The sequence below is a fragment of the Leucoraja erinacea genome, chromosome 2, assembly GCF_028641065.1.
Source record: "Leucoraja erinacea ecotype New England chromosome 2, Leri_hhj_1, whole genome shotgun sequence".
Lineage (NCBI taxonomy): Eukaryota > Metazoa > Chordata > Chondrichthyes > Rajiformes > Rajidae > Leucoraja > Leucoraja erinaceus.
The window spans coordinates 97,358,883-97,377,719 of NC_073378.1; the positions used below are offsets into that span (position 1 = coordinate 97,358,883).

Sequence of the window (18,837 nt, forward strand, 5' to 3'; positions counted from 1 at the left end):
ATAGTCCGAGAGTCATCAAAGAGGTAGATAGTAGTTCTTTGCTCGGTGTTCAATCCCTTTTCTGCCAAAATCAGCACATCCATTGCCCAAGGTTATTAGCCAACAAACATTGAGTACTTTCTAAGAAGGTCTGCTAGCACAAGGATCATTCAAGTCAAAATCTATTTCTGAAACTCCGAGGATCTCCCCTCAAAAGAGAACACTAATAATTCTACATCAACTAATTTTTTTTCTGTCAATTTTCTCTGCGCCTCATTTCCCCAAAATAACAATGTCTTGTTAATATATGAATGTAGACTGCAAATATTTATCCTGAATGTATGTCAATGCAGAGTATATTGGCTGATACGCAAGCACTGCTGTTTAAAAAAAATAATGCATTTGCATAATACTATGTTCATAATGTCAGAGCTGTATTTTTTAAAGATATAATTGTACCTAATTTTTTTAATGGTTAATGTAAGTAGCCAATAAAAGTAATACTTTGGTATTCATTGACCGTATACCACCATGTAAATCCATTTAAATCCCTCTAATCTTAATCGGACATTGTATTGGGAATTATTAAGTCTTTCTTTTGTGGTTAAATGTTCGCGGATAATTGTCAAATAAGGTTGCAATTTTAACAATGAATAATATTTAACAATTCACCATTTGAACACAATAGCTTAAATTTATATTGTTGTGTACATCATAAATTTCACAAACAAATATTCCCCAGTTATTTGAGAAGCACTGAAACTGCTATGTTGTAACTCATTTAGCGTGTTGCAACATCTTGAATTAAATGTGTGAAATTAATCACGGTGGTGTTTCCCAAACTAGGATTAAATCATACTTTTGACGGGTGTGGTTTACTTCAGACTAAAAACACTTACATAATGGCAGAGACTTGCAATTATAATGCCATTTAGTAATATAGGACTCATCATCATCACTATTATCTGGTTGAAGCTACAAGAGAGTCATATGAATCCAGTGTGGATTGATTACTGCATTTTATTTCATAACCTGTTTGAATGTCCCTTGAATATATATAAAAAAGGAAGAAATGTCAAGTTTCTGAAACATTGTTAATCAATTCTAGTGTTATGAAATATGTTGGTAAAGCAGATAGCTAAATAGATATAATGCACATCCAAGTATCCATGCTGATTTTCCACTTTCCCTTCTTGCTCAATTTTCCCTAATATCACTCAGTTTAGATGGTTTTCCTTCACATGGAAAATACCTGGATGCTACAAGTTTATATCAACTATCTCATATCATGTTACTCCATGTTTATTAAATGTGATATGTTTGAAGATTGCTCCAACTATTGTAGTGAATGTTTGGAGCAGTAAGAAAGCAATTGGTTAGTATTTATGTAAAATAATTGCACTCCTAATGTTTGCTTCTTCCACATTACCATTTGCTATTTATATTCTGCAGTAGTTACAGTGCCCTCCATAATATTTGGGACAAAGACCTATCATTTATTTATTTGCCTCTGTACTCCACAATTTTATATTTGAAATAGAAAAAAAATCACATGTGGTTAAAATGCATATTGTCTGATTTTAATAAAGGCCATTTTTATTTCACCATGTAGAAATTACAGCTGTTTTAAATACATAGTTCCCCCATTTCAGGACACCAAAATGTTTGGAAGACATGGCTTCACAAGTGTTTGTAATTACTCAGGTGTGTTTAAATGCCTCCTTGATTCAGGTATAAGAGAGCTTTCAGCACCTAGTCTTTCCAGCACCGTTGGAAACTTTTATTGCTGTTTATCAGCATGAGGACCAAAGTAGTGCCAATGAAAGTCAAAGAAGCCATTATGGGTCTAAGAAACAATAAGACTGTTTAGGCTTACCAAAATCAACTGCTTGGAACATCATTAAGAAGAAAGAGAGCGCTGGTGAGCTTACAATCGCAAAGGGACTGGCAGGCCAAGGAAGACCTCCACAGCTGATGACAGAAGAATTCTCTCTTTAATAAATAAAAATACCCAAACACCTGTCCGACAGATCAGAAACACTCTTAAGGAGTCAGGTGTGGATTTGTCAATGACCACCGTCCGCAGAAGACTTCATGAACAGAAATACAGAGGCTACACTGCAAGATGCAAACCACTGGTTAGCTGCAAAAATAGGATGGCCAAAAATACAGTTTGCCAAGTACTTAAAAGAACAACCACAGTTCTGGAAAAATGTCTTGTGGACGAAGATTAACATATTAAAGTGATGGCAAGAGCAAAGTATGGAGGAGAGAAGGAAATGCCCAAGATCTAAAGCATACCACCTTATCTGTGAAACACGATGGTGGGGGTGTTATGGCCTGGGCACGTATGGCTGCTGAAGGTACTGGCTCACTTATCTTCATTTATGATACAACTGCTGATGGTAGTAGCAAAATGAATTCTAAAGTGTATAGACACATCCTATCTGCTCAAGTTCAAACAAATGCCTCAAAACTCATTGGCCGGCAGTTCATTTTACAGCAAGACAATGATCCCAAACATACTGCTAAAGCAACAAAGGAATTTTTCAAAGCTAAAAAATGGTCAATTCCCCAATCTAAACCCAATTGAGCATGCCTTTTATATGCTGAAGAGAAAACTGAATGGGACTAGCCCCCAAAACAAGCATAAGCTAAAGATGGCGTAAAGGCCTGGCAGAGCATCACCAGAGAATGCATCCAGCAACTGGTGATGTCCATGAATCGCAGACTTCAAACAGTCATTACTTGCAAAGGATATGCAACAAAATACTAAACATGACTAATTTCATTTACATGACATTGCTGTGTCCCAAACATTATGGTGCTCAGAAATGGGGGAACTAGGTATAAACACTGCTGCAATTTCTACATGGTGAAACCAAAATGTATAAAGTGGCTTTTATTAATGTGCACTTAAACCACAAGTGATTTTTTTCAATTACAAATCTTAAATTGTGGAGTACAGAGGCAAATCAATAAATGATGGGTCTTTGTCCCAAACATTATGGGGGACACTGTAGTTTTATCAAAGGACTGGTAAAAATGTAGGATTATATAAAAAGTTGATTCCACAACAGTAAATGCAGCCATTCATTTAGGTAATCACATATGGTTGTCATTAATTTGATTCTGTACTCAGATCCTTCACTTTCCCTCTCCTCAACACCTCAAACATGCACACCAAAGCTCCTCTAGTAGCTTTGATGCACACCTCTGAGATGAATGTACCTCCAATTGGATGCCAACGATATATTTTTGCATCCGCAACTGAAAGATAGAGTCGGTAGATTGTTTATTTTAAATGAGCTCAACAATCTCGTCAGAGCAATGGCACATTAAATCAATCCCAACTTGCACTGAGGCAAATGGGAACCATCATCTTTCTGGAAACTAATGTTTTCACCACAAACGTTTCGAGTTTGTTATCTAGTGTCATCGAAACCAACAACTACAGACCAGGTACACGGAATATTTCCAGGGCAGGGCATACATGTTTATTTTTAATAAGTGTACTTGAATTAATCTGCTCATAGCGCTGATCCACTCGCCCACCCGCCCCAATCCCGCACATGACATACAGCCAAAATCGGTTTCACGCTACTATTATCAACACGTTAATTCACCGGTTGCAAATTGCAGAGTGAAATAACATAATACAAACGATATGCAAAACAATAATAACATTGGACACAAGGTTATCCGTGGATCGTTTAGAAACTATATTAACGCCCTTACAATCGGATTCTATTAATAAACACAGAAAGAAACATGTGTAATCTGCTGAGCTGCCGTTGTTAATATGTTAAATCCAGATCCACGCTGAAATATCGTGGAAAATACAATAAAAGTCCAGCTTTCTTTCAAAACATTTGCGTAGGTCGGTAAAATTTAACCACCAATTTGCAGTCGAAACCTCAGCTAGTTTTTTTTTAAAACAAGAAACCACACATTCCAGTCTCCGAGCGGAATGTAACACAAAAGCAGATACTAGAGGAGCTATCTTTACACAAAAGTGTGTAGTGCATTTGTGCCTAGATTTGTTGCTCGGTTCCGAAATTTACTCGTCGTGATCGCGAGTCGTCGTTTTTTTTTTCCCCCGAAAAGTCCGTGCACATGTAGAAGGCACAGCAGAGCCGTATTTCCCTTTCTTCCTCCCTTGCCCATACTCTACCCGCTGGGGTGTTGCTCCGAGTCGCCGCTGCCGCTGCCGCTGAACTCACGAGGCAACCGGGCAAACGTTCGAACCTATTGTTCCCCCGCCGGCACCGCGTTCTTACCCAGATGGCTCAACGTTCCAAAGAACTCCCGGCTAATTCACACCCCGTGTCCTGGCAAGATTCACGAGCACTCTGCGCATGCGCGGGGGAGAACTGACACAACACCAGCACGCGCGCGCGGCCGGCGCTACCACACGACCGGGGGCGGGGGGGAAGAAGGAAGCAGCTAATAAATCAAAAACAATCACAAATACATGTATTAATCTTCCAGGGAGGTTTTGCATCCGGTGATAACATCTAAAATGATGACATGCCAAAATGATGTAAGCTCATGAAAGTGCGTTTTAGTGGGGGGTTTTTTGGGGGAGTTTTGCACCCCTCTGTTTTCCCAATGCCAGGAAGCCCTGGGTTGTTACATTTGCAGCATCGAGTCAACGCGGCGACGGCTGGTGTTGCACCCTCTTCACTACCGGGCCGCCGGCGGGTTTGTTGCTGGAGCTGCTGCACGTAATCTCTGCTCTTCTTTGCAAAATAAATTGGTCGTTCGAGTGAACTATGGCTCCTCCCAAGAAAGGGGATCTGACCGAGGAGGAGACTGAATTGCTGCAAGTAATTTCTGAAGGTAATGCAGCCCGGCAGCGGCCCTCCCATTTAAAACAAAATAATTCGAGACTTGTTGTTGAGGAAAACTAATTGTCGTGAATTTATATGTAAATATTGCAATAATTAGGATTGTAATTAAAATGGGGGATGGCAATTTTATTTTAAATTAAACACAGAGGCCCGACAAGATGGGTCATAGTTCTTCGCATGCTTAAATTTAATCTTGGCTTGTGTACATTAATATTTTAATGTTATTTAGTTTTCATTTCAATTCCAATCCCCGACACGTAAATTGTCACTATTTTAATGGTGGTAAAAACGTTCTCGCACTTTCTATTAAGGGACGTGTGTGTAGCACGTGTAACCGGCGATGCGATCACTGTTGATGTTTTGTGCACAGGTTTGCTGCTATTGAACGTTTACAGGATTGAATCCTGGTGGATGGAAGGAACTGCACAAGTTGGTTTAAAAATAGATACAAAATGCGGGAGTAACTCAGCAGATCAGGCAGCAGCTCTGCAGGACTGGGAGGGATAGGCGACTTTTCGTGTCAGGACCCTTCTTCAGTCCTGAACCCATGTTCTCCAGTGATGCTGCTTGACCCGCTGAGTTACTCCAGCACTTTGTCTCTTTTTTATTGATTCCTGGTATGGTGGCCCTTCAGAGTGAAATTAAGAAGATAGGTCTTCACTCTCCAGACTTTAAAACATTTATTTGAATGTCGACACGGTGATGTTGTTTCCCTTGGCTTGTGACGAGAACCAGGGCTCACAATCTCAAAATCAATGGTCTGCCATTTATGACTGAGATGGAAAGGAAATTCTTGGGGAGTGGAGGTTCTGACTAAATTTGGAATGTAGATCAATAGATTTGGGAGTATTAAGGGAATCTAGGGAAATTAGATTAATGCAGCAATATGGCCCTGAGGTGAAAGTTCAGCAGAAGTAAGGGGGTGATTTTTTTGCTCCTTCAACCTCTGGTCCTATGATTGTGTTTAGTTTAATGGGTTGGTACTTTGGGAGTACGTTTGTTTTCTTAATAGGGATGTATTTTTGGGGAGTAGTTGCGAGTTCTTTTGGTAAATACAGTGCATTCAGAAAGTATTCAGACCCCTTCACTTTTCCACGTTTTGTTACGTTACAGCATTATTCTAAAATGGATTAAATTCTTTTTTTTTATCATCAATCTACAAAATAAAAAAGCGAAAACAGGTGTTTATAAATTTTTGCGAAGTAATTCAAGCCTCAAGTCTTGGGTAAATGACGCTACAAGCTTGGCACACCTGTATTTGGTTAATTTCTCCCATTCTTCTCTGCAGATCCTCGCAAGCTCTGTCAGGTTGGATGGGGAGCGTCGATGCACAGCTATTTTCAGGTCCCTTCAGAGATGTTCGATCGGGTTCAAGTCCGAGCTCTGGCTGGGCCACTCAAGGACATTCACAGACTTGTCACTAAGCCACTCCTGCGTTTTGGCTGGGCTGTGTGCTTTGGGTTGTTGTCCTGTTGGAAGGTGAACCTCCACCCCATTCTGAGGTCCAGAACGCTCCACAGCAGGTTTTCATCAAGGATCTCTCTGTACTTTGTTCCGTTCATCTTTCCCTCGATCCTGACTAGTCTCCCAGTTCCTGCTGCTTAAAAACATCCGCACAGTATGATGCTTCCACCACCATGCTTCACCATAGGTATGGTATTGGCCAGGTGATGAACGGTGCTTGGTTTCCTCCAGATGTGACGCTTGGCATTCAGGCCAAAGAGTTCAATCTTGGTTTCATCAGACCAGAGAATCTTGTTTCTCATGGTCTGAGAATCCTTTAGGTGCCTTTTGGCAAACTCCAAGCAGGCTGTCATGTGCCTTTTACTGACGAGTGGCTTCCATCTGGCCACTCAAGCATAAAGGCCCGATCGGTGGAGTGCTGCAGATATATTTGTTCTCCTGGAAGGTTCTCCCATCTCCATCTCAGAGTGACCATCGGGTTCTTGGTCACCTCCCTGACCAAGGCCCTTCTCCCCCGATTGCTCAGTTTGGCTGGATGGCCAGCTCTATGAAGAGTCCTGGTGGTTCCAACGTTCTTCCATTTAAGAATGACGGAGGCCACTGTGCTCTTGACCTGCAATGCTGGTATACAAAACAATTTATTTTATACCATTCCCCAGATCTGTGTCTCGACACAATCCTGTCTCGGTAGTCTACGGACAATTTTGGGTGTCATAGCAATGGGTCTGAATACTTATGTAAATGCGATATTTCAGTTATTTCTTTTTAATTACTTTGCAAAAATTTCTAAACACCTGTGTTTGCTTCTTCATTCTGTGTGTTGATTGATGATTTAAAAAATGGATTTCATCCTTTTTTAAAAATATGGTTGTAACGTTACAAAATGTGGAAAAAGTGAAGGGGTCTGAATACTTTCTGAATGCCACATTCTCCATTGTGTCCAGCTGGTACATTGCAGTTATTATCTGGAAAGTTTCATGTGTTTAGGAAGTATTGTTATTAACATTTTGTTAACTTCAATACTTTTATGATTTTGACTGTTGATAAATTAGCACTCAATTTCTCTCTAGATACATGAGGTGTGATCATAATCACATAAGTAGTTTATTTATCTTCAAGGAATAGGTGTATAGTATGCTATCAAATCAAGTCTCTAAAAAGCTTAGTCATTTTAGAAATACAATACAGGGTTGTTAGCTTATCATCTGTGTGCTAATCAAAAGAGCTACACAGTCTAATCTCACATCACAGAATTTTTGGAATAGTCTCTTCAGTTCTGAGTAGTCCTTCGAAGAAGTGGTTCTGCCTCTACTACTATTTCAGCAACTGATTGTAGATTGTCCACTCTTTGTGTGAGGTGGAAGAAAACTCTCAGCTCTACTAATCTGTAAGAAATAGAACCAGGAGTGGTCAATTATATATCTGCTGACTGCTCCACTATTCAATAAGATTATGGTTGAACTTTGCCTTAAATCCTCCAAATGATCTTAAATCTAAGGTCATCTAGCTTATAATTAACAAATCTGGTTCAAAAATGAGTTATTCCTATCCACAGTGAGTTTATAATTTTATACGTTAATTGAATCCTCTCTTTTCCAATGAAATTAATATTTCACACTTCCTAGTATTCTACTATTGATCACAAATTAAAACAGCAAACTAAAGTGAAGGTGGTTGTCTTGTGCAGAAATCTAAATTAATATTTGTCTTTGTGAAGGGGCACAATAAAGACTATGACATTAAGGACAATGTGAAGTATTGGAAATGACAGGCATGAAGAAAATATTTAAAAAAAAAATCTTTAAGATCTTTAAGAGAGACGATCAGGCCCTCGCTAAAGTATCCATGACAATTAAACGTAGAAAATCGGTGCAGGAGTAGGCCATTCAGCCCTTCGAGACTTAAAGGAGCATGCAAGGAAATAATGCAAGTTCAGATTATTTGTGTATCCTCCATGGCATTAGATACAAGATACATTTATTCACCACATGTGCCAGATGGCACAGTGAAATGAAATTCCCATACAGCCATACAATAAAAATAAAGGACACAACACACGATAGAATTTAACATAAAACATCCCCACACAGCAGAATCAGAGTTTCCCACTGTGTGGGAAGGCACTAAAGTCAGACTCTTCCTCCACTGTTCCCCGTGGTCAGGGCCTCCCCAAGCCCTCCGCAGTTGCCGCTACGGGTGGCCCGATGTTCTCGCCCGCTCGCCGGGGTGTTGTAAGTCCGACGTCGGGGCTGCAGGACGTCCTCAGCGGTGTGGACACAGAGTCGGCCCCCTCCATTTAGCTGTGATCTCGGAGGACCAGCAGGTAGCTAATGTGATAATGTTTTTAAAAGGGAACAAAAAGGCATATACAGAGTAAATAATAACCTGTCAGCTTAACATCATTGGTGGGCAGTTCTTTTTTGGGGTGGGGAATACACTGAGTGACAGCAAAGATTGGCAGCTATTTTATATCCTGGACATAGATTTGTTTTTTGGTTGATGTGTCTGTCCAACTTTGAATGTTATGAGGAAGTAACAAGGAGGCTTGATGAGGGTCAAGCATTTGATATTGTTGCATAGATTTTTAGCAAAACATTTGACAATGTCCCATGTGGCAAGTGGATCAGGAAATTGGATGTCCTTAATATTGTATCAAAAATTGGATTAAAGGATCGTAGGAACAGTTGGTCAGAATGTTAGTGATTGGAGAATTACATTCACTAGGGCTTTACAGAGATCATCCTGGAGTTTGCGGTAATACATGTCAATTATTTGGCCGTGCATTGAGGAGCATGAGGTTTGTTTGTATCAAAATTGGCAAGGAAGAAATTGTAACCCACAGACAGGACTGATTTGGTGGACACAAATATTGCAAATATAATTCAGTATGGATATGTGTGTATAGTGCATTTGAGGAGGGCAAATAAGGCAAGGAAATACATAATAAACAATAAGAAATTGTGAAAATGTCTAGTCAGAGGTTAAAGAGTTGATTAGGTGGCAAAGAAGCCTTGAATATGAGAGGAAATAAGTTGTGTACTTGTTATAGTTGGTGGCCAAGTCTATATTCAACCACACCCCAGCCAACCTAAATGAGTGTGGCACTGCCGTCGCAGGCTTCATCTCATAGAAGGATAACAGTCCTGGCAAAGTTCCCAGCTAAGTCCTCAGAATCTGCACGGAGCAGCTGGCAGGACATATTTAACCTCTCCCTAATCCAATCAGAGGTTTCCACTTGCTTTGTGAAAATCACTGTCATCCTCGTGCCAAAGAAAACCAAGTTTGTGGGCTTTACTGACAAATATCTGGAGGCTCAAGACATCCACCATCATGAAGTGCTTTGAGAGACTGGTCATTGTGCACATCAACTCCAGCCTCTCAGACTGCTACGATCCATTGCAATTTGCCTACCCCTGTAATAGATCCAGGACAGATGCCATCTCACTGTGCCTATACTGTTCCCTGGAACAACTGGATAAGACTTCTACATCATATTTCTATTTGTTGTCACCGTAATTCCAATAAAATTAATCTCAGTCCCTTGGCTTCCTGACCCATAGACTGCAACCAGTAAGAATAACCAGTAGAACATTCTCTATGATAATTCTCAACACTGGACCTCCACAGGTAGTGTTCTCAACCGCTTACTACATTTCCACACAAATTTGAAGATGACAGTTCCATGGTGTGCTTGATCTCAAATAATGATGAAACGGAGTACAGAAAGGGGTTTGACCACTTAGATTCAAATCATCAACCTCTTCCCTCGATGTCAACAAAAGGAAGGAGCTGGTCATCGACTTCAGGAAGCAAGGTGGGGTGCACTTCACAGCCAGTATCAGTGGTGCTGAAGTGGAGATGGTCGAGAGCATCAAGTTCGTATGTTATGATTTGCCTAGATATCAGCAAAACAAATATTTTAATTGTATCTTGGTACACATAACAATCATAAATCAATACCAATTACCAACTATGCTGTTCAGAGCACTGAGATAACTGAAAACTTTATGAATCAAGGGTGCCTGATTGGAAATCGTGCTAAATTGTGTTGATGGTGGATCACTTGTGTCATCTAAGCAAACCTTTGGTCATTTCTAAGTCATTGAGGTACCAATCATCTTGTTCATTGACAGGCTACTTACTGATGAGGTCAGGAATTCATTTGTGAAATATTGGTATATTATTTTCACAAGCAACATATTTTGACCATCCTCGGTTGCATTTGACAAGGATGGTGAATCATCCTCTTGAATGCAACAGTCCATGTAGTGAATATCGCTGTTCTGCTGAGTAAGCAGTTGCATAACTTTGAACGTCCACAATGAAGGATTTATCATCTAAACAAATCCAAATCTTGCATCCATAGGCATTGTCAATCTTTACGTTATAAATTCCTCTGCTCAAACTGCGGTACCAGCATTAGCAGGGCATAAATAGTGTGAGTAAATTTGAATGGAAATATTTTATCATAGAAATCTGAAAGAATGTACTTGTAACACCAAACTGAAAAGTGAATTGTGATTTCAAGCACGTATCTGAAATCCATATCTTTTGTCCTTTTTTTGTGCGATTTCGTAGGAAAATTTAGAATTTTTCGTATGAACACTGGAATTTAATTTAATTTTTTAACATCATGCAGGAAATGTTCAGGAAGCTGGAAGGTTGCTGGGTAGCAGAAATGTCCGTGTCAACTGTTTGGATCAGGTATGCCTATTGCACACTTTAAATTCAGTCACTAACACTTGTTATAAATATGTGATCCAAAATTTCTCTCATTTTGGAATTTGGGAAGGTTGTCCACTTTTTCCTCGTGTTTCATTTCCCACCATGAAAGTTCCAAAGAGGGTCTGTTTAAAGTTCCCTCAATGCTGTTGTACATTGTATTTCAACTTTGTTTTGTAATATGTTAATGTCACACTATTTCTGTGAATATTAAACACTGGATCTCAAAGACAGAAAATGCTGGCATGCTTAATGGGTCAGGCTGCCTGTGAAAAGAGAAACAGAATCACAATTTTAGAAACAAATTAACATTCTTCTCCTTCAATAAAGGATCTCCAACCTGAAAGGGATTCTGATTCGCTTCCCTCTGTTTGTGGTGGAAATATCTATGTGCTCTTTATTGACTTATCAAAGGAAATGCATTTTATTTTCACTGTATATTTGTTCCCAGTGTCTGCGCCATGACCATTCACCCTGATGATTTCAATTTCTCTGTTCTCTTGAGTTTACTGATATTTGGTAACATTTCATGGCCATATAAACTCTTCTCTCCACACTCTCAGTTGTCTGCCTTGCCCATATGTTGCTTGAGCAGTCCCACTCTGCCCCTGTGCTCTCTGAAAAAAGAAGTAAGTTTCATCTATAACTATGTAATAGCAGGGGACTGCTGATGCTGGTTTATATCAGAGAAAAACACAAAATAACTCGGGCAGCATCTCTGGAGAACATGGAACGGGGACGCTTCCGGTGGCGCTATGGAGAACTAAGTCCAGCGCCAACCAGCTCCGTACCGAGGAAAACAAAAAACGGGAGAAAAATCGGGACCTACCTGCAGCGATCGCAATCTGAAACGGCAGCCTGCGTGACGTCATCAGGCCTGCGACTTAAGGTATGTCGCTACAACACACCCCCCCCCCGTGGAACAACAAAAAAATCGGCTAAAGGAAGACCCCAGATGGAAGAGGAAGGCCCTACAGAAGCCTCGGCCTCAGTTACAACGATGGCCCAGGAAGATCCTCCAAGGAAGATTAAAGGGGGGAAAAAAGGGGAAATGGAAGATCTTAAAATCTTTCTGGCTGCTGAAATGAAGACTTGTCTGGCTGCTGAAATGAAGACTTTTAGTGAGAAATTTCAAAAATCACTAGACACCTTCAAGGTAGATTTTAGAGCAGAAATGCTCGTTACAGTTCAACAAATGTTTGAAAACTGGAAGAGGACGAGGGAGGAAGAGGTCAAAGACCAGATGGAAGTGATGGAAGCCAGACTCGTTTCGGTGGAAACAAAGGCTCAAATAGAGGTGGACCCCATTCGCCAAGAACTCGATCAACACAGAATAGCGATAACCGAGCTTGAGAAATGTGCGATGACGAGTGTGCAGAAACAGTAAATCAGCTCCTTACTGAAAACCAACGCCTCACAAACATGGTGAGCAAATTAAATGATAAATGTATCGATCTGGAGGGGCGTCAAAGACGAAAGAACCTAAGAATTGTAGGGGTGAAGGAAGGAAGGGAGAAGGAAATGGGTACTCGGGATTTTGTGGCAGACCTACTACATACAGTCCTAAAATTGGATCACAAACCTCTACTCGGCCGAGCCCATAGAGCGCAGCGACGTCGTACTCAAGATGATGTCCATCCAAGACAAATTATTGTAAAAGTCCTACAGGATCATGAATTTGATGAGATAATGAAGAAAAGTGTTCGGAGCGGTCAACTTTTTTTTGAAGGCGAGAGATTTAGCATCTACCGAGATTACTCGACAGAGGTCTTCAAGAAAAGAATGCTGTTCAACGAGACCAAAAGAATATTGAAGAGTGTACCGGATTTGAAATACAGCCTACTCTATCCCGCAAAGCTAAGAGTCACCTACAATTCCAATGTGTTCTTTTTTACAGAGCACGAAAAAGCACTCGAATACGCCAAGGTAGTTGGTAACGTGCCTACAGACTGAAGAACCCACACCACTCCTTAGGAGCCAAGGACTAAGATGACCATCAGATCTAAAAGGACCTTTAAAATTCGTTCAAGAACTTTATAGACACTTGGAAATCGAAAATGATGGAGGACACTGGACAAAAACTGCGATTTTTCGAGGGTTTTTCCCTCTTTTCTCTCTTTTTTGTTTTAGCTCTTTTTAGGTTACTAATCATTACTATTATATGTAAATTCATATTTAACTATATAGGTAACAACTAATACTTATTAAATATCCTTATTTCCACTAAAATTATTAACATTATTAATTCTTATAAAAGTTAATACGGTATAAGATGGATAACAATGATCAATAACTAATAGTCTTTGATAAATGAAGAAAGGAATTACATAATATAGTATATAGAAAGATATGTAAGAGGTAAATCAACCTATATGATAATTATGATTGACGGGTTTCCTTTTCTTTTTTTCGCTCTATCTTTCAATTTAAAATCATTTTGCTGTCTTGAACCTTTCTGCAGGGTTACGTGTTGACACTAGTATACATGTGGGTATGCATACATATATATATATATATACGTGTACGTAGGTAGGTGTATATATATTGTGTGGGTATAAGTATGACTAGGTAAATAAGTTTGATACTCCCAAAGAAGTTGATTGAATGTTAAATATAATTTCCCTTTTTTTTTTTTTTTTTCTTTCCTCTTCCTCGGGCACGGAGCTGGGAATTTTCTCATTTTACAAAGGCTACGGAAGTCTTTAGAATTCTAGCCACGTTAGTGTGGCTATCACTAACTACACTAATTGTAGATGTAGTTCTTTTTTCTTCACCCTACACTAACCAACCCTATCACTTTTCTTTCTTTAAATACTTCTTTAACTCAAGGTTTGAATGGAAAAACAAGACCAAGGCAAGGAGATATGATCGGAAGAATGATGTATTTGAATTTAAATTCATCTATCTGAGGTTTGGGAGCAGGGTCAGGTTCTATGTGTTGTTCCTTCTACCCGATTATAGACCACCACAAAAGCAATATGCAAGATGCTAACATGACAAGAAGGGGTCAGGGAATAACATTTTGTAGTTGGAATGTCAAGGGAATCAATGAACCAATTAAGAGAAGTAAAGTTTTGGCACACCTAAATCAAATCAAAACAGATATAATATTTCTTCAAGAGACACATCTTAAAAAGGAATCACAACACAGACTTAAAGCTAAGTGGATCGCTGAATCATATCATTCTTCTTTTTCCCACAAGTCAAGAGGAGTAGCAATAGTAATTCGTAAAGGAATTCCTTTTGCGACCTCCTCAATAATAGTGGATATGGATGGCAGATATATTATAGTGGTTGGAGAGTTAAATGGTGAAAAAGTGATCCTTCTAAATGTTTATGGGCCTAACTTCGATAACCCCACTTTTTTTAACAAAACATTTAATAAAATTCCTGAATTTGCACAATACAAATTAATAATTGGAGGAGACTTCAATTGTACATTAGACCCATACTTAGATAGATCATCAAGGCAAAAAAAATCAACATCCAACTCAAGTGTTTTTTTAAATTCATTTATTAATACCACTAATATTAAGGATATCTGGAGAATAGAAAACCCAACCGGACGGGAATATTCATTTTATTCACCAGTACACAAAACATACTCAAGAATAGATTACTTTTTAGTTGATTCTACGTTTATTCCATTTACTTATAATTCAAAATATCATAACATTATAATCTCAGATCACGCACCGGTAACATTCATGATTAAATTAAATGGAATGTCCGAGAAACAAACATATTGGAGACTTAACCCGCAAATCTTGAACGAAAGATCATGCCAGGAATATATTATTAAACAAATTCAAATATTTTTTGAGGTAAATGACAACCCTGACACACCTGCTTCTCTTATGTGGGAGACGTTCAAAGCGTATGTTCGAGGTACATTAATCTCTGCCCAAGCATTTTATAATAAAGAAAACAGGATTAAACAAAAAGCACTGGAAAGTGAAATTAAGCAACTAGATACAGAAAACGCGAGAACGCCATCTACGTTAAAACATAATAAAATTGCTGTACTGAAATATAAATTAAATAAAATGTACTCAGAACAAGTAATAAAACTTTATCAAAAAACCAAACAATTACAGTTTGAATTTGGAGACAAACCACAAAAATTATTAGCACGCCAGCTGCGAAAAATGGAAGGGGAAAAAATAATTCATAAAATTAGAACAGAGACAGGAGAATTATTAAAAATGCCCAAGGATATAAATGATAGATTTCTACAATACTATCATAACCTTTATTCAACTAAAACTGTAGCACAATCAGAAGGAATAGCAGATTTTTTAATAAAAAGTAATTTAAAAGGTTTAGATTCAAAGGATAGAGAATTATTAGAAAGGGAAATTACGATAAAGGATATTGAGGAGTCTATTGGCTCTCTTAAAAATGGTAAGGCAGTAGGGCCAGATGGTCTAGGTTCAGAATTTTACAAGAAATTTCATGATTTGCTGTGCCCACGCTTGCAAAGATTATATGATTATATCTACACCCAACAGAAACTCCCAGATACCTTAAATGAATCTATAATAACGCTTATTCCTAAAGCTGATAAAGATCCGGAAGATCCGGGATCATACAGAGCAATTGCACTTCTGAATACAGACCAGAAAATACTAACTAAAATACTAGCACGTAGATTAAGTACAGTGATGAATAAATTAATACACCCTGACCAAACAGGCTTTATTCAGAAACGGTATTCATATTATAACCTAAGAAGATTATTTAATATTATATATACCAAGAGAATTATTAATGAAGATTTAGCAATAATCTCACTTGACGCTGAAAAAGCATTTGATCAGGTCGAATGGCCTTATTTATTTTCGGTGATGGAAAAGATGCAGCTAGGGGAGAAATTTTGCACATGGATAAAACTGCTATACACAAATCCTACGGCCAGAATACTTACCAACCAAAGACTGTCATCTAAATTCAGTCTATCTAGAGGGTGTAGACAAGGATGCCCGTTATCTCCATTACTATTTGCACTTGCAATTGAGCCACTTGCAGAAAGAATTAGGGGGCATCCGGAAATATATGGGTATAACAGTAAAGACACAGTGAATAAAATTTCTCTATATGCAGATGACGTATTAATTTACATCACAAAACCAGAAATTAGTATCCCAAACCTATTAAAACTAATAAACCAATTCGGTGCACTTTCAGGATACAGAATAAATTGGAATAAAAGTGAAATTATGCCAATAAGGGAACATAACAAACAGATAATACAACAATTCCCATTTAAAGTAGTAAATGAAAAATTTAAATATCTAGGTATCTATGTAACTAAGATATATACATCATTATTTAAAGCAAATTTCCCCCCATTATTGAATAAATTACATAAGAATATCCAATACTGGAAAACATTACCTATTTCAATGGTTGGTAAAATTAATGCCATAAAAATGATTTTTTTACCGCAAATATTATACCTTTTTCAGACGATTCCGATATACCTGGCAAAAAACTTCTTTAAAAAATTGGACTCTATTGTTAATGATTTTATCTGGGATTATAAGAATCATAGGATAAGCAAAAGACACCTGTGTAAATCAAAAAAAATAATGGAGGCTTGTTTTTACCTAACTTTTTTTTTATTACTGGGCAGTTAATATTAAAAATATGAACTTCTGGTTGGGAGAAATAGACCAGCAACCAGACTGGTTAAAACTGGAAAGGGAAGATTGTATGCCTTATGATATTGGTGCGATATTATTTGCTACGTCTAAATTAAACAAGAAAATTTATAAGGAAAACCCTATAATATTTAGTGCTATAAAAATTTGGAAACAATTAAAAAAGACATTAAAATTAGATAACTTATCTCTTTTTCTTCCAATTGTGAATAACTCATTGTTTAAGCCTTCATGTTTAGACGGGGGTTTTACACAATGGAAGAATAATGGAATTAAAAATATAGGACACCTTTACAAAGAAGGCTCTTTTTTGACATTTCAGGAGTTGCAACAGATTTATGGACTTCGAGGAAATGATTATTTCAGATATCTTCAACTCAGAGATTATGTTAAATCGAATTCTAAAAATTTTCGAAATAGAAACCCAGAGATTCTAGATGAATGTTGGAATAAGCATCCTAATACAGAAAAATTAATATCTTATATATATAATATCTTATTAGATAGTGACATTCCTTTGACGGACTTACACAGACAAGCATGGGAAAAAGAATTAAACCAGGTAATAACGAAAGACACTTGGGAAGAAAGTCTACAACACATACATCAATGTTCACTAAACGCGAGACATTCTCTAATACAATTTAAAGTAATACATAGGTTACACTACGCCAAAACAAAATTACATAAAATTTTTCAACATATCTCACCTATATGTGATAAATGTCAACATTTAGAAGCTACGTTATCGCACATGTTTACAAACTGTACAAAAATTAAAAAATTTTGGGTAAATATTTTTAGTATAATATCCAAAGTAATCAACACACAACTGGAACCCAACTCAAAATTAATAATATTCGGAATATTAGAATCAAATCAAACACTTAGAATAACACAAAGAAACTTTATCGATTACAGTTTAATAACAGGAAAAAAATTAATCCTAAAATTTTGGAAAGGCCCTACGGCCCCCACAATCAAAATGTGGATTATAGAAATGACGGAGACCTTAAACATGGAAAGAATCAGATTTTCCCTGTTGGATAAACAGGAATTATTCGTTGGAACATGGTCTCCTTTTATTGATTATTTAAAGGGTCAGAACAGTTCAGCACAGGAACCTGACTAGCACCCGGACTAAAGATTGGATGAAATGCTATACTTCGAAATGTACGAACATATCTCGAATGATGTTTTTAAACTTTAACAAATTTTTCCATTCTTCTTCAACTACCTCTTTCACTCCTTTTCCTTTTTTTTTTTTTTATTTTAGTTTTCTTTTTCCTTCTTCCCTCTCTCTATTTCATCTATCCCTTTAGCCCTATCTAGTTATAAAAAAAAAAATGAAGAAAAATGCAAAAAGTATTGGAGACAATGTAATAATAACTGACAATATTATCAATTTAAAAATGATGTAATAATGATGTAATAGATGTAATAGATCATGTACCTATCTCCAATAATAAAAAATTAAATACAAAAAAAAAAAAGAACATGGAACGGTAACGTTTTGGATCTGGACCTTTCTACTTTGTCTGAAGAAGTGTCCTGGCCTGAAACGTCACCTATCCATGTTTTCTGGAGAAGCTGCTTCATCCGCTGAGTTACTCCAGCATTTTATGACTTTGGTTCTTTTACTGTCTACTCACATCCACTCCTTCCTCACAATCCCACTTTATTCTGTGTCCTTTCCCAAATACTCTTTCTCAATTCAGTTGCATCAACACTTTTACTCTCAACTTTGAAACTATTGGCTATGACTGAGCCACAAAATTACTGCAGACTTCAATCCGTCTACTTACCACACACTTGCATCAATATTTAAAACTTTTATTTCTATTAAAACCATTAGTATATATTAGATTGGTCACTCCTGGTACAACATCCATCTCAAATTCTTCAAGTCTAATCAATGCAGTTTTTAAGAAATATGGCATGACATGATATGGTCAATCAATCTTATTATCTGGAATGCAAAATTCACTCCTGGTTTTATTCCTCAGTTGAATTTCTCCCATCACATTTCATATGATTATGGCCCTCAACAATATCATCACTGAGCAATCCTTGTTCAATTTTCCATGGCTCAGTTCCATCTGATTCAGAATAGCAACATGGGGAACCTTCGCATGACAGCTAAGAACTCAGTTTAA

At 37.7% G+C, this 18,837-nt stretch overlaps 2 protein-coding genes across 5 annotated transcripts in view; one reads left to right on the top strand and one right to left on the bottom strand.

Annotated features, from left to right (window-relative positions):
• The window catches only part of LOC129712969 (eIF5-mimic protein 1), a 61,710-nt gene extending 57,311 nt beyond the window's left edge, over nt 1-4,399 (bottom strand). Inside the window, exon 1 of one of the 2 annotated variants that reach the window (XM_055661787.1) lies at nt 4,260-4,399. The gene's annotated coding sequence lies outside the window, so the exon portion shown is untranslated. Of the gene's footprint in view, nt 1-4,153; nt 4,228-4,259 lie in introns of those variants that run through there. The other variant, XM_055661793.1, reaches the window with a different exon arrangement.
• A 208-nt stretch (nt 4,400-4,607) lies between these two features.
• Nucleotides 4,608-18,837, top strand: part of ankmy2a (ankyrin repeat and MYND domain containing 2a) — a 49,150-nt gene continuing 34,920 nt past the window's right edge. The window contains exons 1-2 of one of the 3 annotated variants that reach the window (XM_055661756.1): nt 4,608-4,821; nt 10,936-11,000. In XM_055661756.1, coding sequence (XP_055517731.1) covers nt 4,755-4,821; nt 10,936-11,000 — 132 coding nt within the window. In that variant the 5' untranslated portion in view covers nt 4,608-4,754. Of the gene's footprint in view, nt 4,822-6,161; nt 6,484-10,935; nt 11,001-18,837 lie in introns of those variants that run through there. The other 2 variants (XM_055661764.1, XM_055661773.1) reach the window with 2 other exon arrangements.